We start from the raw sequence: 24,252 nt of genomic DNA on the forward strand, positions 1-24,252 counted from the left end.
CATTATATTTTTTTTTATTGGTAGAAACATTGGTTTTGACTTTGTCATCTTCATCAGTTTTTATTATTGAATACCACCATCATATTCATTGTTTTAATGTCTAAGATGTTGATATGGATTGGAATATTCTAACAATATTGCATATTATATTTCCTTTTGCTTCTGTGAGATCCAGCATCTTGAGAACTGAAAGTAATAATAATAATAGTTTAGCAGAAATGTATGTCCCTATAATAACTCTGTTACCATCATATTCATCACACATCTTTGTGAAAGTTTTCAGTACAGCTGCCAGAACCAGCATAAAGAAAATCCATGCCATATTTAAATGATGGACTAAATCTTCTTAGAGGTGACTTTGTCCACCTGTCATCTCTTCATCTTTATAGCTATCGTTAAATTTATCAATAACATCACCATCATTACCATCTCCACCACTACCACCATCATCACTATCATCATATTTCAGCCGGTAGAAGAGTTGATTTATCATCCAATTAAAATGTAATTAAGGATGTCAATGAAAGACAATAGAGAAGTAGACTACCATCTGAGAACAAAAACGGTCATTTGATTTGCTAGAAATAGCAGCTAAATCTATTTCTAATGACACTCTACTGCCTTTAAAAGTGAAGTACAGTTTGGATGAAGTAATCCTTGACGATGTATTATGTAAGATAAAACAGTCATAGGTAGAAAGTCTGAGTAATTGCATTTGACCCGAATCTAAAAATTAAAAAAAAACACTAACAACCAGGTGAGCAATCATCATCATTTAATGCCCATTTGCCATACTGACATAGGTTGATCAGTATAACAGAATCCACATCAGACTCTAATGATAGCTTTGGAATAGTTTCTACAGTTGGATTCTTTTCCTTATGCCAACCACTTTACAGTGTGTGCTGGGTGCTTTTTTCTTTTCTATGCCATCAACATGAGTGAGATTGTCAAGTAACTTACAAGACAGGAAAAGAACGAGGAAAATGGAGAAAGCCTTGTTGACTGCATGGTGGGTGGAGAAATAGTTTATAATATGTCACCATGTCATGTCATTCGTAGTTACTGATACAATGATAAAATGATACAGTCCACCTACTTGTAATTAGATGCCATTTTACTATAGATGCTGGGTCCACTTCCTTCAGTGAATTTGATTTGAGAAAAGATGTTTTCTTTCCTAACTTAAACTTTCCAGTGGTGACCCTATGATTCAGGGCCTCCCCAAACTACAACTGCTGTTGTTGTAACCCAAGTATGCTTTGTTATCCTAGCTTGTTGGCAGAAATAAGAATCACATCCTGTGGGAATGTTACTTATGGTAGAATGGTATGATGTTCAAATGGAGATTTATCTCTCATTTCCTATGTTTTATTTCTCCAGCAGTACACACTATTTTACATTACATCAGTTCACTTAGCTATCAATGGATATCACATTGTGGAAATCTTACTTATAGACTGAAGGCTTATCCATACACAAAGTTATCATTCATCTATCTAACACCCTAGTACCAAATTACCCCTTCTCTTAATTGTTGTTTAGAATAAGACACCTGATGATGATGATGATGGTTGTGATGCAGCAGTGACTAAATTAAAACCTTCCATCAAAATGTTGTTTTAATTTATGTCCCAAACACAACTTAATTAATGGTAACTTTTAATAAATTCTTTATTATTTTTAAAAATTTATTGAAGCAAAAACTGTGTATTTCAACAGGAACAGGGTAACAAAAGGGTTAAACCAAAATGTTAAGAAGTAAAGATTAAAAAAAAAAAGTCATGATCTCTCAAGATTAGATTAATTGAATGTTAATTATGCAGGAAAATTATAATCACATTCAAGGCAATAATCGATCAAATGTTAGCTCAGTTTATAGTTGTGAAATTTTTTTTTTTTTTGCTTCATAATATCTGACATCCTCATCATTTAACATCCATGTTCCATCCTGGTATGAGCTGGACAGTTTGACAGGATCCAATGGACCCAGTGACTGCATCATGCTCCAGTGTCTAATTTGGCATGGTTTCTACAGCTGGATACCATTCCTAATATCATCCACTTTACAGAATGTACTGGATGCTTTTTCATGCTATCACCACAAATAAGGTTGCTGTGCAGCTTGCAAGATTACAAAATTCCAAGTGGTGGTAGGGACTTTACACCTAGAGAGATGAGGGATTGTGGTTTCTGGTTTGTTTTTATTTATATTTAAAGTTATAAATTGATTTTACTTTTACTTCTTATTTGTGCTAACAAGGGAAAGAAAACTCTGTGTGTATGTGTGTGTGTTATATTACATTCATATACAAATATAAAAACAATAAAAAAAGAATTTCAGAATAAAATCAAAATGTTTATAATATGAAATTATCTTTAAAAAAATTTTTTATTTCCTCTTTCTGCTAAGTAATTTTTACACATCCCACCTTTTGTTTCTTGCAGAGCTCGCATTGATCATAGGATTAAACAATTAACAGAAGGATTAATGAGTGAATTACAAGTGACACCAGAACGGTCTCTTCGAGGTGGTCCAAGAGCTGCAAGAAGGGCAGTGACACAGCTTATCCGTCTTGGGAAGTCTGCTCAAGTAGGTTCCAGCAGTTCTTTTGAGAGATAAAATTCAGTTACCATTTTTATTTATTTATTTAGTTTTTTTTAAATGGCGTCACAAATGGCTAAGTGATTGAGGTGGATGAGACAACACACCAATAGGTTGATAGTTCTTACCCCAACACCAGACACTTAACACTTTATAGCTTCTTGTTTCTTTAACTGGGAGGTCTTTAGTTCAATACCACAGCATGGCATCTTCAACAAATGCCTTTTACTATAACCTCAATTCAATCCATATGAGTAACATTGAGATAGATGGAATCTATGTGGAATCTCATTGGATAGAGTATATCTGTAATTCAAAGATCCAACTATGTAACACTGATTTCACCTTTCCACCTAAAGATTACGTTAAGGGTAGTTCTGGCTGTGGGAAACACTTGAGTTTTACACACTAACTCAATAAGTATTCAGCTGTTCATGAAATAGCTGAACATTCATTGTTATAACCAGCAGAGATTTATTTAAATATAAACAGGGAAATGAAGAGAGAGAGAAAGGAAAAAGACAAATTTACCTACTTTGTTTAATTAATTTTTACTTCATGCTCATACTTGTTTTTTTTTTATGCATATATGCACCTATGTTTTGAAATCACATGATCAAATATCATTTTTAATGGGTAGCTAGCTGGGAATTCATACTGAGTGCTCCATAAGGACTGTCAAAATTGTGTGTGTGTGTGTGTATGCATGTATGTTACCTTTTATCGTTTACTTGTTTGTCATTGGGGCCATGCTGGGGCACCACCTTAAAGGGATTTAGTTGAACGAATTAACCTCAGTAGCTTTTTTTTTTCTTTCTTAGGCCTAGTACTTATTTCATTGATCTCTTACTGAACCATTAAGTTACAGGGTCATAAACAAACCAACACCAGTTGTCAAGCAGTGGTGAAGGACAAACACATACACACTTAGATATATATACATATATATGTATATATACGACAGGCTTCTTTCACTTTACAACTACCAAATCCATTTACAAGGCTTTGGCAGCCCAAGGCTATAGTAGAAGACACTTACCCTGGAACCATATGGTTAGAAAGCAAACTTCTTACCACACTGCCTTTCTACAAGATTATTCAAGAAATTATTTTCCCAGTAGACTAAATTCAAGAAAAATACTGATTTCAGATTTTTTCAGTTGCTGTCACAGATTTTGAAACTTCGAAATTAAGTGAAAGTTTTCAAATTTGGTATATTGATGTAATTTTTTACGCTGAATCTGATTTTGTGACTCATCTGTACCAGAAAAAATTTAGAAAGAATGTTACAGAAGTTTAAAGTTTGATCAGGAAACAAGATTTGGAAGCTGGCATTTTCTGCATGAGAGCTGTCTATCACAAAATGAAAGCAAAACATTATGACAATGAAAGTTGTAAGATGCTTTAGTAAATTTTAATGAATAAAGTCATGTAAAAACAGTTGAACAGACATGCAAATAATTTCAAAAAGGAAAAAATCCTCAACAAAATTTTTTTGTGTAAAATTACAAAAATGAAAAACAAACTGTACATTAGGGTTTAAGGTTAGATTTAGGGTTCAGGATTAGGATGAGGGTTTGACTCATCATCAAAGAAATTACATAAGCCAAAGGAACACACATGTGATGGTGGTTCAGGCAGCTAACTACAGATTTGCTTGCCTTGTTACTACAGAAAGAAGTACTAATATGTCTGTGGCTTTCAATTGGCTAAAATACCCAAAATTTGCAAATTTTAAAAGCTATTAACTTGTTATTTATCAATTTCATTTTCATAATTAGCATACAAAACTAAATTGGTACACCAAATTTGAAAATAATTAGAGCAAAATTCTAAAAAGTAGGAAAATGTCAGCAACAGAAAAGATCCCTGATTTCTTATGTCTTGACACAAAACCAAATTCTGGAGTGAATGTGCTGATGCCACATAAAAAGCATCCAGTCCACATTGTAATATGGTTGGCATTTGGAAAAGCTGTAGAAATCTTGCCAAACTGACCTCGCCTGTACTGATGCCACATAAAAAGCACTCAGTCCATTTTGCTGGGTGGTTGGTGTTAGGATGGGCTTCCAGCTATAAGAACCCTGCCAAAACAAACACAGAAGTCTGATGCAAGCTCCTACCTGGCCAGCTCCTGTCAAACTGTCCAACCCATGCCCGCATAGAAGCTAGACATTAAGCAATGATGATCAAGAGGAGGTTTGTAGTTGAATTGAATTAACCCTTATTATATTCCTTGGTTATGGTAGTGGGGAAAAGGGGGTGAAAAGAATAGTTTGTGGCTCTGTGGGTATTTAAAATCAGAATCTGGAGAGAATAGGGCAATAGTGTGCATGGCATGTGTCTGTGATAGTGCTTAAAACATGGTAGTTACAAGGCTTTAACTTCAAACAAAAGTGTAAAAGAACTACATAACTTTTAGATAGGAAAGGGTAGAAATAAATGCCTTTAAAAAAGATTGTAGTAATTGAAACCACAGCATGGTCTCAGCTGAATGGGAGTGTACCTTTTGCTGTATGGCTTTCACTACTCTTTCAAACTTCAACAAGACACTCTACACAATTGTTCACTGTGCTAGAAAAGCTGCCTATACTCCTTCAATAACTCATACTCTATTGTCTTGGAAAAGAAGGATACATTGAATAATGATGTGAGTAGTCTGTGCTTGAAAAGAAAAGGTGGGGTGGCCATGGCTAGCAGGCCCTTGATTACAGGTCTAGTAGAAATGGATTGAACTGAAGCTAACTAGTATGAAATCAACAACTAAACATGTTATAATCATCAGTCTAATGAGAACTTTCTGATCCCTGTTTTGTGTATTTTATTAGGCCTGTGAACTGTTTCTGAACAACCGGAGTGCCATTATTAAATATAACATCAGACAATTGAAGTTTGAAGGTTCAACAACATTGTACATCAAGCGTCTCTGTACAGGATTTTTCTCAAGTTTAGCTGAAACAGGCAAAGAATTTATGAAAGCATTTCCACAGAATTACGGCTGTTATTCTGGTAACTATTCGATTTTACTCATCATTGTCATCCTCATTACCAATAGCTTCACCATTATCCTTTGATTTTTGGTCTTCAGCACTCTTATTGTTTTTGCTACATTACTTTACAAGAAAATAAAGGAGTTGTTGGGAAATATCAGGTACTGGATTACTAACTCAAAGGTCACAGATTCATATCCAGTTGGCTACTGGAAAATGAGCTGAATACCTTTTTCTTTCATTTGTCCATTCACCCGTTTATGTGTGTATATGTGTGTGTGTGTGTGTGTGTGTGTGTATGTATTTATGATGGTCTTTCATACAGTTACCATCTCCCAAATTCACTCACATGGCTTTGGTCGGCCCATGATATAGTAGCAAGCACTTGCCCAAGATCCCACACAACCACAACTATTATTCTAGATGTTGAAGGAAATATGTTGTACATAGCCTGAGAGGAATTGTCTACAGTAGACTACAGATTAAGAATATCTGACTAACAAACATCCATTGTTATGAACCAACCACTGTGAAGCTTGTTATATTAGTTACATACAATGAATGACAATAACCAAACGGTCTACCATTTTGCAAAAAACATCAATATACAGCATACTTACAGCAATTCTTCATCATCACAATCAATCATCATCATCATCATCGTCATCATCATTTAACATCAGTTTTCCATGCTGGCATGGGTTGGATAGTTTGAGTGGAAACTTGCAAGCTGAAGGGCTGCACAAGGCTCCAATTGTCTGTTTTGGAATGGTTTGTATGGCCTGATGCCTTTCCTAATGCCAGCAACTTTACAACCTGGTACAATCTTCTGGCTACCAGCTCCTGTCAAACTGTCCAACCCGTGCCAGCATGGAAAACAGACATTAAATGATTATATATATGTGTGTCTGTGTACACACACACACAGAAGATCAGCTTCCACCTAGTCTCTGTCTACTGAATTCATTCACTGGCCCAGGGTTACAGTAAAAGACACTTGCCCAAAACCATGTGGTTGCAAAGTGACCTTTCTGCCATGAAGAGAGAAAACATATAATAATGATTCAGTAAAAAGATTCCTCAGTCAAAAAATTGACAAACACACCTTTTTCTACTTACTCCTTCCCATTTTACACCACGAATGCTTAAATTAGTGGTTACATTTATGACAAAGAGAAAGGTAGAGAGAGAGAGAATGAGACTGTCATGTTGCATGCAACCTAATATTGCACAATATATATAGCAAGTAATGAAAGTAAGATCTGACATCATCATTATCCTCATTTTAACATTCATTTTTCTATATTTGCATTATTCCAGTTGTATTATATGTCCTAACCTGACTATTTTCCTCTCTTTTTCTTTTCTGTTTTGTTTCAGAACCTTTTTTTTTAATATACCACATGTTTTATATATACAAGCACACACTTCACACTTACATATATAAGGATAGCATAGGGAGAAAATGAAATTTAGAATAGATACAGGCACAGGCATTGCTTGCTTCCCAACCACTTGGTTCTGGGTTCAGTCCCATTGCATGGTACCTTGAACAAGTCTTCTACAGTTCTAGGTAGACCAAAGCTTTGTGAGTGGATTTGGTTGATTGAAATTGAAAGAAATCTATCACATGCATATTCATGTATACTTATGTATACATGTATATATGAATTACTGTTAGTGTCTCCTTGTCTTTTCATTACATGATGGTTGTAAACAAGTGTCAATGACATACAAGTGGTGCCTTTTGTATAAAAACATCTATGAAAAACAGAAATATTACCATGAATGGAAATAGGTGAGTGTTAGCAACAGGAAGGGCATCCAGCCATAGAAAATCTACCTCAGCAAATTCATCTGACCCATGCAAGAACAGGTGGACATTAAAACAATGATCATTATGACAATGATATTCTGTTGATTAGCTAATACACAGTTTGATAGAATTTCTTTCAATATTGTTGTTATTATTTATTGAGTGAGAGAGCAATGCATGCCATCAAAGTTACACTAGGGTAAAAATATACAAAGCCCAATGTACCCATCATGACTGTCTGATAAAGGTACAACACCCACATGCATCACAACCATATGTGCATGACATGGTGAGCTCGTATCAAGATAAACAGCATATGACTTTACAAGTGACGCCCAGTAAGGATTTTCTTCAAGTCAAGTAGCCCATCCTGCTCAAAAGGTCCCTGAATAAAGTTTAAGAGTGGTGAACAAAATACCCACGTTTCCAGAGATGAATTATTCAAACCCAACACATGGCTATGATGCTCCCCCACTACTTCTGGTCATGATCAGAGATGCACATATCGTCAGCCATTAAGGGACATGCTCAGCTGGTTATGGTCAAACAACTGACAAGCAAATCTGTGGTATTGAGCAGAATATTTGCTGTAGCCCATCTTTTACACCAAGATAAAACATGTACATGATAACATTTTCAATTAGTTAAGATCTGAAGCCATGAGAGCCACTGCTTGGTACTGCATCAAGGCATTATTATTATTATTATTGAGTGAGAGAGCAGCGTATGTCATCGAAGTGACACTGGGGTACAATTATATGATGCCCAATATACCCATCATGACTACCCATCTGATAAGGTTATACCAGGTGCATGCATCACAACCACATGTGCACAACATGGTGATCTTATATCAAGATAAACAGTACATGACCATGCAGGTGGGGCCCAGTTAGAATTTTCTTCAGGTTGAGTAGCCCATCCCGCTCAAACGGTCCCTGAATAAGGGTTGTTTAAGGATGTTGAAAGAACCACCCATGTTTCCAGAGGTGAACTATTCAAACCCCAAAGAATCCCTCTCAACACATGGCTATGATGCTCCCCAACTACTTCTGCTTGTGATCAGAGATGCACACATCATCAGTTACCAAGGGACATGCTTGACTGGTTATGGTCAAGCAAGTGACAAATCTGTGGTATTGAGCAGAATATTTACTGTAGCCCATGTTTTATACCAAGACAAAACAATGTACATGATAATACTTCCAATCAGTTAAGATGAGAAGCCATGAAAGCCACTGCCTGGCATTTATTATTATTATTATTTAAGATATCACACAATATCCAATATCTTGATGTTGATTGAAGGTGTTGTGTCTACCAGGGGTTTGTACTGTCTGTCAAGTCACAAAAAGGACTTCAGACAGACAGTACTTTATGCAATATGCATGCAGTTCCAAGTAATGCCAACTTTTGCAATACACCTAGATTGTAGAGTTTTTTTCTAAAATTTCCAGTTGTTTCTTCAGATTGGGTGGTATTGAACCCAATGCTCCGATGACAACAGGAACAACCTTTATGTTTGACTCTCGTAGCTACTACATCTTGGTGATCTCAATTCTCAAGTCTCCATATTTATCAGCCTTTTCTCTTTCTTTCATGGTAATATGTTGATCTCCTGGCACTGCTACGTTGATTATTAGGCACTTTTGTTTGTCCCTCCTAAGGGTTACTATATACAGCCTTTGGTGCTCAAATATCTTGTCTGCCTGGAAGTCAAGGTCCCAGAGGATTTTTGCCTAGCCCTTTTCATCCATTACCTTTTCCGGTGTATGTTGGTACCAAGCACCCGTTACCTTATATCCATACTTCTGGTATAGTAGCCAGTGAAAGTTTTGGGCTACCTGCTGTGTTTTCATTTGTACTCTTTCTCTGCAAGACTTTCACAAGCACTAACAATGTGAATCATGCTTTTAACCCACTTCCCACACATTCTGCAGAGATTCATTGCACTTGTGTGGTATAAATTCTTTTTCACTGCGTTGGTATTTAATGCCTGATCCTGGGCAGCAATGATTAGGTTTCCAGTCTTCTTTTTTTGGGTACCCTTGTTGAGCCAGCTCCATGAGGCTTCTTGGTCTTTTAATTCATTAGTTTCATAGTAGAACTGACTATGTAATTCCATGCAGAGTAGAGTTTCTTCTTTCTCGCTGGCGATTTATGGTTGGAATTGGTTTCAACTGTCTCATTGTGTTAATTGCATGTTCTGTATTTGGTGTTACCATTATTTTGCTTTTATAGTTGTCTGTGGTCAAGCTTTGGTCTTGTGCAGCTAGAATCAGTCTTTCCATTTCTGCATTTAGTCCAAACCTTTTGAACCATTGTTGGATTTCATTTAGGCTCACTTCTCTGTCGAGCCTTGCAGGGTATTGGCCTCGGAGTGATTTTTCTCTCCATTTCTTCTTTATTACGTTTTGCAGTTCTGTTATCATGATTTTTTGTTTTTTGTTTTTTATAATATCTGTCATGTTGTCATCTGAGATCAGTGCTTCAGTGTAGCTTGTTTCTGTTTTGTATTTTTTTGTCACCTTGTCTATAGAGAAAAGTGTTTTCTTTTTTTTTTTTCTCTTTTTGTGTTACTTTATTACATACAATTAGTCATCCAATTTTTGTTTCTAATTTTTTAAAATCCAACTGTTGTTGTTCTGTTGTAGTTCTCTATCTGTGTCAGGCCATGACCTCCTTTTCAGTGGGGTAGATGTATTCTATTAGTGTAGCTTTTGGAGTTGTGACTTCTGTATGCTGTTAATAGTTTCCTATCTAAGTGTCCCAATTCACTAATCTTCTAGTTTATTATTATTCTGCAAGCTGGTAGAATTGTTAGCATGCTGGACAAAATGCTTAGCGGTATTTCACCCATTCCTACATTCTGAGTTTAAATTCCGCTGAGGTCAAATTTGCCTTTCATCCTTTCGGGTTCAATAAATTAAGTAACAGTGAAACTCTGGGGATTGATGTAATTGACTGGTCTCCTTCCCACAAATTTGAGGCCTTGTGCCTCCAGTAGAGAGAATAATAATTATTATTATTATTATTATTATTATTATTATTATTATTATTATTATTATTACTATTATTATTATTATTATTATTACTATTATTATTATTATTATTATTATTACTATTATTATTATTGTTATTATTATTATTGTTATTATTATTATTACTATTATTATTATTATTATTATTATTACTATTATTATTATTACTATTATTGTTATTGTTGTTGTTATTCTCCTTGTAGCCATTGTTGTTTGGTCACATCAAGAACTGAAAATATTTGTTGACATGTTCAAGCGCCAAGTATTTGGTGGAAAATCCAATCTCTCAATAATTGCAGAATGTGTTATGTTAGCAAGACAACATTGTCAAGAGGTGAGTTGTTTTTCTTTTATATCATTAATTAATGATATAAGTTTTTCTTAATATAATCTATATTTCTGAAATAAAGTGTTCCTATATAATTGAATCATTCAAACTATTGACTTTAATATCTCTTTTCATATTTTCTATTCTGTGTCTTACTTTCCTGCAGCTGTTGTCTATTCATTCATTTATTTAGGAAACATGTAGTGCTGGCTTTAATTAATTCATTGGTTTACATTATAAAAGTAAATGAACATTTAGAAATTCATTGAAGCTAATTCATCATTTCAGTGTTGTTGCAATGTCTATTTTCATTTTATGGTTGAACAGGTCTACAATTTAAGCTAATGTTCTTTTTGATCCATTATCTCATCTGTTAGTCCCAACATCCTGAGATCTGACTTTACTTCTTCCTCTCATGTCTTCCTTGATCCCTCATTACACATAGCTTCTATATTCAGCACTCTTCACCCATTCATATCATGTAATCATACCAGCACATTAGATAACCATTTTGCCACCATATTTCTGCCGAAATATGCTTTGTTTCAATAAATTTTGAAAATAAGGAAAAATTTAGAAAAGTAACTTTGATGCCAGCATGGAAGTCAGACATTGAATGATGATAATGACAAACTTTGTCATTATTAAGTTGGTGCTTGAAACTTAAATTTTAGCGGAAAGATATTGTTGTACTTGGTCATATTTTGCCAATTAAATAGTAGGTCTTCACTTCAGTGTAGTGCATGTGTTTAATTAGCAAAATATTATCATCCCCAAGTATGGCAATATCTGTTTCAATATATGGTTTCACATCAAGAGTCTTGCAAAACAAATACATAAAACATTATTTTCATTCAATGGATATTTGTCCTCATCTTGTTTGTTGTTAACACAATGTTTCAGCTGATGTACCTTCCAGTCTTCTTCAGGTGTCTTGGGGAAATTTTGAACCAGGGTTCTCATTCCTAAGGTATTTTTCGATGTTGTTGTTATTATTATTATTATTATTATTATTCAGGTCACATATGCCCATGGGACCACAGGCATATGGCGTAGTGGTTAAGAGCGTGGGCTACTAACCCCAAGATTCCGAGTTCAATTCTAGGCAGTGACCTGAATAATAATAATAACAACATCAAAAAATACCTTAGGAATGAGAACCCAGGTTTGAAATTTCCCCAAGACACCTGATGAAGGCTGGAGTATATATCAGCCACAACGTTGTGTTAACAACAAACAAGATGAGGACAAATATCTGTCAATTGTAAATAATGTAAATAATGTGCATAATTCCTCATCGCTTAAATATAGAACTATATAAACATAAAAATTTTATGAAAAGTTTAAATGTAAATCACTTTAAATGGTAGCTTAGGGCCAAGATCAGTTTCCAGTGGATTAGTATCAAAAAAAGTAAATCTCCAGAAACTCACCCAGTTCATTTTTGTACTCTGTCTTCCATACATGTCTACACAATCCAACTGATTATAGCTGCCTCGTTTCTGTCCATAATCTCTTCAACTTGCCTCTTTAATGTCCATGTTGTTTCACCTCTAATTTCTAGACTTAATCCACCACCTAGTTTAACATCCCACTTAGTCCTTTGGGACTTTTTGTTGCAAATATTTGGGCCAAGTCTCTCATCTGAGGATAACTTCCCCCCTCACCCCCAATCTTCCATAAAGAGAAGAACCACCACCTTTTTTTTTTTATAAACTGAGGTCACAGCTTCCTGAATTGCTTGCTCTGACATATCTGTTTGTAAAAACACATGGTTGTTTCACACAACTCTTTTTTTTTGTTTTTGTAAACAAAGGTCACAGCCCCTAAACATCTTTCTCTTACAACTCTACTTTCACTTCATACAACACTACGTGCAGTTATAATCAGATCCCAGAGATAACATAAGCTAACTAACTAATACACCTAAGGATCTGTCTAAGCAGCTCTTGAACTTTTCATAGCTATTCATATTGCTTACAACTCCTTTACACCTATCACACACGAAGTTCTGCTTCTCTGTTAATTTATCAAATACCGAACTATATCATTGTTAGCACTGAGTACACAAGTTTCTCTCACACAAGTAAAGCCACTTTATCTAGGATTTTAATCTTTGTCATGTAGGCATTCGGGATTGAGAACATCTGCAAATATCATGCAGTAGCAGTGGTGGTGGTGGTGGTGCTGCTGCTGCTGCTGGTGGCGGCACCGGCGACAGTGGTGGTGGTGGTCGTCGTCGTCATGGCAGCGACGGTGGTCGTGGGGGTGGGGGTGAGTTGCTAAATGACGGTTGTTGTATACACCTGACACAAGCCCAACTTTCTACAGTTCCAACATGACAGGTGTTGATGTTTGCTAGGATAATTGTCATATTGTATACGTGGTTTTGCTGAGAGAATGGACTTAGTGAATGTGTATATTTATGTGTGTGTGTGTGTGTGTGGCAATACCATTACTGCTGCATCAGCTTTATTTTAGAGTAGTTATTGCTCTTTTATTACAGGACAGTAATATATTATTGTGATAAGATCCTTGTCTTTCCTCTACATTAGGAAACACTCCCTTCACACTTTTTGTGGGGTTTAATCAGAATACCCATAAACCCAAATTGGCTAATTTTAGTATCAACAGGGAGCACAGGCACATGGAGGATGTTTATGTAGGGTGTAAGAAAGGGGTAAGGAAGAGAGATATGGTATATTAAGTAACCTAAATTATTTAATAAATTCAAGGGAGATTATCAAGAAATGCATGGCCCTTGATTGCTAAGAAGGGTGGGTATTGAGATATGCCACATGTTGCCACATGAAACTTGTATTTCAGTTATCACTAATGTATTTTAAAGCTTTATAATGTAGAGTGAAGATCTGATAGAAAGATAGGTAAAAAGAATTAAAATAAATAGATATATCACTCATATAAACAGTTGACTATAATTTCGTCTGTATATATTTGTGTGTGTGTTATTGATGAATGGCCATTCTTATGACCTCTCATCACCTGGCACAAAGACCCCGCCCTCAATATTTCTCTCCCTCTTAGTCGAGAGGTCTTTGTCTTGTGAGTTACTCAGTGCCTCTGCCAGTGTTGGTGACACATGAAAAACATCCAGTACACTCTGTAAAGTGGCTGGTGTGAAACCATGCTAAAACAGATTAGAGTTTGGCTTGCCAGTATGGAAAAATGACTGTTAGTTGATGGTGTTAGAATGGTTATGCTGCATGGTTGTTAGATATAGGCCTTGAATGTAGAGGAGATGAGAAGACTGGAAAGAAATGAAGCGAGCTTTCTCCAATATCTGTGTACCAGTGACAGAGTATAAATGTGCTGAGTGCAAAACTAGGCATTAGAGAAATCAGATGTAATGTGCAAGAAAGAAGATTGTTCTATTATGGACGTGTGATGTGTATGGATGAGGACAGTTGTATAAAGAAGTGCCAATCACTTAATGTGGATGGAGCTTGCAGAAGAGGGAGATCCAGGAAGATGAGGGGCAAAGTCATAAAGTTCGATCTCAGGACCTTGAACCTCATGGAGAAGATGATAAAGGATCTGGATGACTGGTGATATGCAGTCCTCAAGAAGATTTGCTCACCTCAACAAAACTGAGTTAGTGAGTGAGTAAGTGTGTGTGTGTGTTAAAATAAGATTGTTTTAATGCAAGTTTAAGAATAACCACAAAACATTTACTGATGATGGAGGAGACGCAATATTGAAAGTAGAGTCAGATTTATTATAAAGATTGTGTTAAGTGGAACTGCCAAGTTTTGTATTGAAAGCTTATTCATACAGTCATGTATTGAATAAGCCATCAGGTGTATCTTGATATATGTGTGTGTTATATGAGGTAATAACCAATACTTTTGTACAATAATTATTGAATTATTCTTCAACATTTTTGTAAATTGTTTTTTTTTCTTTTTTGATGCTTTTTCTGTCTTTACTTGCTGGATCTGGAGGATGGGGTGGTACCCATCATTTTCAATATCCCCTTGGGACTGGTGAGATTGAAGCCATTAATGTTTTCTTAAGGTGGGACTGCAAGTTAACACCTACAGGAAAAACCATGGGTAAGGTTTTATGGGGTCAATATTCTAGATAGAATGGATTAGGACTAGGAGTTAATGTGAAACTCAGACTGGTGTTGGACACAACAAGAGTATTGAAAGGAGGAGAGGGAGTGGGTAAGTAATGCCTGAGTGGAGTTGACATGGACTCAGCTAACTCCAAGAAGTAGAAGCCATTTTAGTTGTGATAGAGAGAGGAAATAACACTGTAAGCGACTCTATACAAATTAGTCAAATTTTATTTGTTGTTACTGGGATATTTCATAGCAGTAAATCAGCGTTCTTAGAGGCACATGGCCTAGTGGTTAGAGCAGCGGGTTCGAATCTCAGACTGGGTTGGTGTATGTGTTTATGAGCAAAACACCTAAGCTCCACATGGCTCTGGCAGAAGGTAATGGTAAGCTTCTGCTGACTCTTTTGCCACAACTTTCTCTTACTCTTTCTTCCTGCATCTAGCAGTTCACCTATGATGGACCGGCATCCCTTCAAGGTGGGGGAACCTATATGCCAATGAAACTGGGAAACTGGCCCTTATGAGCCAGTCATGGCTCAAGAAGGAACAAACAAATTAGCATTCTCTCATGGTGTTTTCAGGCAGTGGATTGGTAGAATCCAGTTCTATATTTAAGAGATGAGGAATTATGCACATTATTTACAATTGACAGATATTTGTCCTTATCTTGTTTGTTGTTAACACGTTTCGGCTGATATACCTTCCAGCCTTCATCAGGTGTCTAGGAGAAATTTCGAACTTGGATTCTCATTCCTAAGATATTTTTCGATGTCATTGTTCTTGTTGTTGTTGTTGTTATTATTCAGGTCACTGCTAGGAATCGAACTCAGAATCTTGGGGTTAGTAGCCCGCACTCTTAACCACTACACTCTATGCCCATGGGCATATAGTGCTGTAGTTAAGAGTGCGGGCTACTAACCCCAAGATTCTGAGTTCAATTCCAAGCAGCCACCTGAATAATAATAATAATAATAATAATAATAATAATATCGAAAAATACCCTAAGAATGAGAACCCAGGTTCGAAATTTCCCCCAAGACACTTAATGAAGGCTGGAGGGTATATCAGCCGAAACATTGTGTTAACAACAAATAAGATGAGGACAAATATCTGTCAATTGTAAATAATGTAAATGATTGGTAGAATCGTTAGAGGGTCAGACAAAATGCTTAATCCTTTTGTTATTACGTTTCTGTTGAATTACACTGCCTTTGTTTCAATTAATTCTCATAATAATGATGACTTTAGTAAAATATCTTCATCAGTATTAAGCCAAAGATTGGAAGATAAATTAACATGAAATTTCTGAAATTCAATTTTACTCACTTTAAAACAGGAAGTTTGTATCATTAGAATAATGGGTGGTGCAGGGTGAGTCAATGTCAAAGGAACTAACAATACTTTTTCTGGGTTTTTGCATTCTGAGGTCAAAATCCACTGAAGTCAGCTTTACCTTTTATCCTTCCAGTCACAGTAAAAATAAATAGCAGTCAAATACTGGAGTCAGTGGTATCAATTAACACTCTCTGCTCAAAATGCTGACCCTCTGCCTAAATTGGAAGTGATTATTGCTTTTCTTATAATTATTAACACTTGCCTATTGTTGCCTTGCTAAAAAGGCTTGTGGTCAAGGGATTGTGGGTTCAAATCTCAGACCGGGTGGTGTATGTGTTTATGAGCAAAGCACCTAAGTTCCATGTGGTTCTGGCAGAAGGTAATGGTGAACTTCTGCTGACTCTTTTGCTACAACTTTCTCTTACTCCTTTAAATTGTGTTTGATGTATTTGAATGAATATATTCCTTTTATTATAATTGGTTACTAATTCAACCATGTGTAGTTGTTTAAAAATGGAGTATATATTTATTTTTCTGCTATAATCTAAGCAAAATGAGAGGGTCAGTCTCCTGATAGTAAATTAATGGACAGTTTAAGACTCTATGTCGATGGTGATGATGATAATGACAATTACAGCATCATTTCTATTAATCACTCCCTAACATATATAAATTCTGTTATCAATATTACATCATGCAAACATTCAACTAGGAATCCATCACTGTTCCTTCTTTTCCTCACAACAATCTGAAGTGATAGTAGTTATTATAAAGGCCTTGTAAATTATTTGGTGACCTCACTGCTGCTGTTGCTACATAAAAAAAAGCATCCAGTTCACCCTGTAGAATGATTGGCATTTAGAAGGTAATCCAGCTGTAGAAATCATACGGAATTAGGCAATAGAGGTTGGTGCAATCTTCTGACTTGCCAGCTCCTTGTCAAACCATTCAACCCATGCCAGCATGGAAAACAGATGTTAGATAGTGATGATGGCGACAATGGTGGCAGCAGCAAGGAAGGGAAGTAGGAGTCTATTGCAGAAAAGAACAACACGTTTACTGGTGAAATCCCCAACTGCAATTCTAGCACTAATTTGTAACTTAACACCTTAGCATTTAACCCTTTCGTTACCAACCCAACTGAAACCAGCTCTGGCTCTGAGTACAAATATCCTGTTTTCAAAAGTTCTGAATTAAAATCGTCCATCAAACACTAGCTGAATGATAGCTAAGTTATTTTACTAAATCCTTTGTTATATTTAAAGTAATTGAAAGAAACACAGAGCATCTCAAAATAAATACAGTAACAAAAGGGTTAAACCAGCCATGTGTGTCTCAAATATTCTCTTTTATGTTCAAACCAGCTAGATCTGGCCTCTCATACCTACCTTGCAATGCATGATTAATTCAAAACAGTGTGAATAAATAAGAATTACATTTGACAAAGTATTCTGAATTCTAAAAGGTTATGCCTCACCTGTAAGAGTATTGCTTTTTGCTGTCTCTGATTAGTCTTCATTGTATCTAGTGTTACTGACGGCATGATTAATAGCTCACTATTAATCATATCTAGTATATTCAAATCAGTTCTTGTCAATTATTCTTGTTGTACACAGATACAAGTTTTATTAAAAAATTAGTAACTTAAACTTCATTTCTAATCCTCTACAAATAAATTTTTCTTTTAAACTAGAATTTTTTTGTTTTGTTTTGTAATCAGTTTGTGCCTTAAAATGTTGAGCAATACAATAAACTTGACACATCACCATATGACATTGGTTTCTCTAACAACTGTAATTGTTTTATGGAAATGTTCACCATCCTCCCTCTTCCTTCTAAACAAGAGAAATGTACCCTACTTAATGTTGGATTTTACTCTATTGTAGTATAACACTCATCAATTTTATAGTCTTGTGTACTGTAACAAATTATATCACCCTGTGGTTCTTCGTTATAGACGGGTGGACTGGACTGTTGAATGTTACATATGTTAGTTTTATACACAATTTTATATTGATACTTACTTTTTTACAATCAGAGAAATAAAAAGTTTCAATAATGTAGAACTTGAATGAGATATATTATCATCACCTCAGTTAATCATTATTCTTATCTCCCTATCAATATCTGTTATCACAAACAATTTTAAACTTTTGGTGCTTTTTTTTTTTGTTTGTTTTGTTTTTTTATAGCTTCATTCCATTGGCCTTGATCTTAGCTTCACATTGGACTTATTTATCAATGATGATATCAAACGAGTTATACAAGAGACAAAAGATCATATTATTGAGGGTGTCAAGTACAGAGCTGCTGTAAGATATTTTTTTTTTAATGTTCTTGATTTTTTAAAAATATTGATTGATTCACCATGTAATTTGTGAGTTTATCTAAGAGCATATCCTCTGTCTATTGCAATATATATACTAATTGACCTAATATATATTAATGTTACTTACCTGGTATATATCCTGTTACTTACTTAGTATATATCCTGTTAATTACCTGGTATATATCCTGTTAATTACAAGGTGTATATGTTGTTAATTACTTGCTATATATATATATATATATATATATATACTGCTAATTACCTGCTATATATACTCTTAATTATCTGGTATATGTGCTCTTGATTACCTGCTATATATATTGTTAAGTACTTGGTATATATACTATTAATTACCTATTATATACACTGCTAATTACTTGGTATGTATATTGTTAACTACCTGCTATATTTACTGTCAATTACCTGGTATATATACTGTTACTTACCTGGTATGTGTGTATAAGTTATTATAACTATTATATATTTCATGATAACAAGGTATAATGTTTGCTTTGATACTTTTCTTTTAAAAAAACCACTGTTTTAGATTTTTATTTATATTCTCTCTTTTTTGTGTGTGTGTTTTAATAAAGGATGACTTGTGGCGACCAATGAATCATCTCAGTAAAACTGCTTGTGACAGATTTATAGAAGACATGCAGCTCCTTGGATTCAGTCAAATGTCTACATGTGTTTATGGTAAATAAGTATTCTATTAATGCATATATTTTGGTCACTGTTCTTATTGTTGTTGTGTAGTCACAGATCAGCTCTGATCAAGCAACAAAATGTGACCCACAGATGTATCTTATACCATGCTACTACCTAACTGAGGGCCATACTGTGTTATGAATTGGGGTGCAGTGTGACAGTTTGAATATTTGTTAAGAATATAATTAAAGGTATCATACTTGAAACTGGAATTCAAAGATGTCAAAGAGATCATGATTAAAAATGTGACTAGCTTCTAATAGTATGGAATTTCAACTCATGTCTCTACATTTCATTCTGTATTTGGACATGGTCTATAGCTCCAAATACCTCATTTCCTCAAGCTATTGCAAATGGACAATAGATATTTTAGGAATGTTCCATGAGAGAAGTGTCATCCTATACAGGGTGATATTTATTTCTCATCAACATGAAATTAGTGATAAACTCCGGTCTTTATAATTACTATAGGACTTTTAAAAATACAGTTTTAAATAAGGCATGGCTGTATGGTAAGAAGCTTGTTTATCAACCACATGGTTCCAGGTTTGGTCTCACTGCATGGTACCTTGGTCAAGAGTCTTCTACTATAGCCTCAAGCCAACCAAAGCCTTGTGAGTGGATTTGGTGGACAGAAACTGAAAGAAGCCCATCATGTATGTGTGTGTGTGTGTGTGTGTGTGTGTGTGTGTGTGTGTGTGTGTGTGTGTGTGTGAGAGTATATATATATATAAAATCATCATTGTTTAACACCCGCTTTCCATGCTGGCATGGGTTGGATGGTTTGACTGAGGTCTGGCAAGCCAGTAGGTTGCACCTTGCATATGTTTATGTGTGTGTTTGTGTGTCCCCCCCCACCATTGCTTGACAACCGATGTTGGAATACTTTTGTCCCTGTAACCTAGAAGTTCAGCAAAAGAGACCATTAGAACAATTAACTGGTTTACAAGGAATAACTCCTGGGGTTAATTTGTTTGACTAAAACCCTTCAAGGCAGTGCTCCAGCACTTGTTTAGTTGTTTCAATCAAATGACTGAAACAAGTAAAAGAATAAAAGAATATTTAACAACTTGCTTGGATGTATCCTGCATAATCTTTTGAGGTAACCCATTCATCCAGACTTTTAGATGTGTCACTTGTATAGATGTTTGCTACTAGATGTGTCAATTACATACATCTCTTTGTATATTTAAGTATTCATTTGAAGCACAGTTTTATTCAACTCAATTCCTTAGATATGAGATTTTTATGTGTTTTCTATATATATTATCTATATCACAGTTTCTGAACAATAGTTGTAGATTTCTAATGAACTAATTAAGGGTCTGCTGTATTTTTGATAACAGAAGGGTATGTCATTAACTTGGATCAGAACAAATATTGCAAGGGAATTTGTTCAAAGAATACAAATTTTTCAGTATTCTAATTGATATTTGCATCTTCAGTAATATACACTGACAAATACACATGCGTGCATGCATGCACACATGTAAATGCAACAAGCTTCTGCATAGATTTCTCCTATCAAATTCACTCAACTCACAATTACAGTTCAGGCCATTTACCCAATGAGCCATACATTGTCAAAAACCCAGAGTAATGTTGTACTATTGATGTAATTCTCTGGCAAAATTTTCATGGTACACTGTGTGATGAACCCGTGCTTTTTGAATTTCAGGTACAAAATAATCTGTCATATTACCTAACTGTAAAAAATTTGGTTTATTTGTTGGAGTAGAATGTTGAGTTAATGCATATATTCAAGAGACATAAGGCTTGTCAGTCCACTTCATGGTCAGTCCCAGTGGACAAAATGGAAAAGGCATTACCCCAGATGATGGCAAGAGAGATATGCTGGAACAGTCATTCCAGTTCATGGGACTTGCACTTGCAGATAGCCACTTCTGCCCCAATAGCAGTGAGCAGGGTGGGGTCCAAGAACACCAGAGTCTCCTCTGCCATAGGCTTGACCACAGATCTGTCAAAGAGCAGCTGATACTTTGAAAATTTACCCTTCCCAAAGTCTGGGCTGGCAGTCAAACACACCAGGTTGTTGCTGGAGAATGTGTTACCACAAGTGACATCTCTGGTGAGTGGCCTATCTCCATGGAATGGGAAAATTGTCATGCCATCTGTCCTTTTAGCCTCTCCTCTGTCCAGCCCTGTTGGCTTGAGCTGAGAGAGGAAGCCTGCAGTGTCTAGGCCACGCTTTATGATCTCACTGTGAGCAGCGTGATGAACTTAATCACTTTTGTTTGGACACTTTTACATTAAAAATTATTCTTCTCTACATTCACTCATTAATTCCTGTTGTGTTTCAGATGACTGTTTTGTAAATTTGACAATAAATACAGTTCAGTTTACAAAAACAACTCTTATTTTTGTTGATGATACTTTGAAGATGTATACTCCAGATCTTGGAGTTTTTATCAACAATGCTATTGCAGACATTTTCAAGGCTCATATTTTACACATTCAAAATTCCTTGAAACGAGCAAAATTTGCCAAAGATGTAAGTACTATTATTTGTTATCATGTAAAACTGTTTCTTCCCTTTTCTGCAAGATATTTTACCTCTGAAAGTGATAAGGTTTATTCCTATCATCTTTCAGTAATTCTGAATATTTCAGCTTCAAGCTTTGCTCTATTTTCTTGTGTTTCATTTTGTCTTCTTCTGTTTCTGTTTCTTCTTGTGGTTTTGCAGTTCACTTCAGATATTGACTTTTTTTTTTGTGATAATCTTTGTCTTCTTCCTGCATTAGAAGTTGTGCTGTACTTCTGTCACTTAGAAAAGAAACTTCAACCATGGAACCTAAGCCTAGAATTGAAAGGTCTTAGTATAGACCTAGAAAACATTTAAAAGGAAGGAAAGGAGACAACTTTATTGATGTTCTTCCTGCACACTAAGAAAAAATTGTCACACACATGGTTTTCAAAATGAAATCAGAAGTTTTTTTTAATTTAAGGAATTTGAACAGAGTTTATTCACACAAGTAAATTAAGTACCAGATGTGATATTCAATAAAAATAATTTAGCTTTATCTTAAATCATAGTCATGACCTATGCCAATGCCATCTGACTGGAACCCATGCTGGTGGCACATAGAAAACACCATTCAAGTGTTGGGCCTCATGGAGGCAGTGACAGGTGACCAAGACCTTCGGCAATATACCATGTTTATGTAGGCCTGTCAAGCCAAGTGAGACAGTAGTTGAGGTTGATGTCAGTGTCAAATCAGTGGCACATAAAAAACATGCACATCAATCTATTAAGTGGTTGGCATTGGGAAGGGCATCCAGCCCTAGAAATCCAGCCAAATCAGATCAGAATCTGGTGCAGCTCCCCAGCTTACCAGTTTTCAATCAAACTATCCAACCCATGCAGGCATGGAAAATGGACATTAAATGATGATGATAACAGTTATTTTGCCAAATGGTTCAGGAGTCATTTTTAACGAAAACTCTAATGAGTGTTTTATCATATTTATTCAGTATTGATTTATTTTATATTTCTGATCACTAATGTACTAATTTAATGCCATCATATTTCAGCAAACCTTCATAATGAAGAATGCACAGTTCATCCTGGAAGAGTTTCTTGGAATCGCTGAGACATTCTACCGAGATAAAGATATTGTATTTCCCAAAGAACTGATTTCTGTCAACAATGAATTTAGACGCTTGAAAACACTCGCTAAAAGTCTTAGCTGAAAGAAAAAAAATCAAATGTCCATGTGTATATAGTTATTTTCTTTTTAATATAATAAATTGCTTGAATATATTGAAAACAAAGATGATACATGCATATGTGTGTGTATAATAATAATAATAATAATAATAATAATAATAATATGAGGGAATATTATTCCAAACTTACAAGGAAAAATTCAATTTAAAATATTAAATTAAATTTCACAAAATATAATATATATATATAAATTAGAAAAAACCCACCTTTTATCAATTCAAAATGAAAAATTAAATTGCACCATCAAGAAAATTACATATAATAGAAAAATTAAATATAAGATAAAAAATATAACGATGATTAAGTAATGTGCAAAATAATAAATAAAACGTATATATTTGGTAGAATAACGACACATGTTTCGTGGCTATATTTAAGAAATAATTATAGTAAATATATTAGTAGTAGTAGTAAAATCACTTCAATATAAATATAGCCACTCATCAGGTTAAAGATAACTACAATAATAAAATAATTAATAAATATACGTAAATAATCTTTTCCATCGACAAGCTAAGTAACGTTTTTTGCTTCTCTATATTATTTGGATTTTGAATCGTTTTGGTTTTGATTATTATTATTATTGTTTTTGAAATATTATTTTTATTTATAGTTTATTGATAGTTATTAGTTACGATCGTTATTAGTTATGATATCTATTTATTTAATATGTTTTAGTATTATTTTTATAAAGGGATTTAACATATTACATATAATTTAATTTGAGAATTAGTTTTGTTAGAATATACATTATTTAATAATTAGGTGGTATTTTTATCACATAGTATTACATTTAAGTAAATTAGTTTTTATATTAATTAATATTTTGGTCAACTATATTATTGAGTGATATATTAAATCTATACATACTACTCTTTTACTCTTTTACTTGTTTTAGTCATTTGACTGCAGCCATGCTGAAGCACCGCCTTTAGTCGAGCAAATCTACCCCGAGATTTATTCTTTTTTGTAAGCCCAGTACTTATTCTATCGGTCTCTTTTGCCAAACCGCTAAGTGACAGGGACATAAACACACCAGCATCGGTTGTCAAGCAATGCTAGGGGGACAAACACAAACACACACACATACACATATATATACATACATATATACGACAGGCTTCTTTCAGTTTCCGTCTACCAAATCCACTCACAAGGCATTTGTCGGCCCGGGGCTATAGCAGAAGACACTTGCCCAAGATGCCACGCAGTGGGACTGAACCTGGAACCATGTGGTTGGTTAGCAAGCTACTTACCACACAGCCA

General features: G+C 34.9%; 1 protein-coding gene across 1 annotated transcript in view; it reads left to right on the forward strand.

The window, feature by feature from the left end:
• LOC115222503 (exocyst complex component 8-like) overlaps positions 1-23,021 on the forward strand; it is a 52,370-nt gene extending 29,349 nt beyond the window's left edge. Inside the window, exons 3-10 of the mRNA XM_029792733.2 lie at positions 1,387-1,483; positions 2,449-2,593; positions 5,434-5,614; positions 10,656-10,786; positions 18,391-18,510; positions 19,121-19,226; positions 21,560-21,750; positions 22,791-23,021. Of these exons, the coding sequence (XP_029648593.1) occupies positions 1,387-1,483; positions 2,449-2,593; positions 5,434-5,614; positions 10,656-10,786; positions 18,391-18,510; positions 19,121-19,226; positions 21,560-21,750; positions 22,791-22,949 (1,130 nt within the window). The 3' untranslated portion in view covers positions 22,950-23,021. The remainder of the gene's footprint in view (positions 1-1,386; positions 1,484-2,448; positions 2,594-5,433; positions 5,615-10,655; positions 10,787-18,390; positions 18,511-19,120; positions 19,227-21,559; positions 21,751-22,790) is intronic.
• Positions 23,022-24,252: the final 1,231 nt, after the last annotated feature.

The sequence above is a fragment of the Octopus sinensis genome, linkage group LG20 (assembly GCF_006345805.1).
Source record: "Octopus sinensis linkage group LG20, ASM634580v1, whole genome shotgun sequence".
NCBI classification, from domain to species: Eukaryota; Metazoa; Mollusca; class Cephalopoda; order Octopoda; family Octopodidae; genus Octopus; species Octopus sinensis.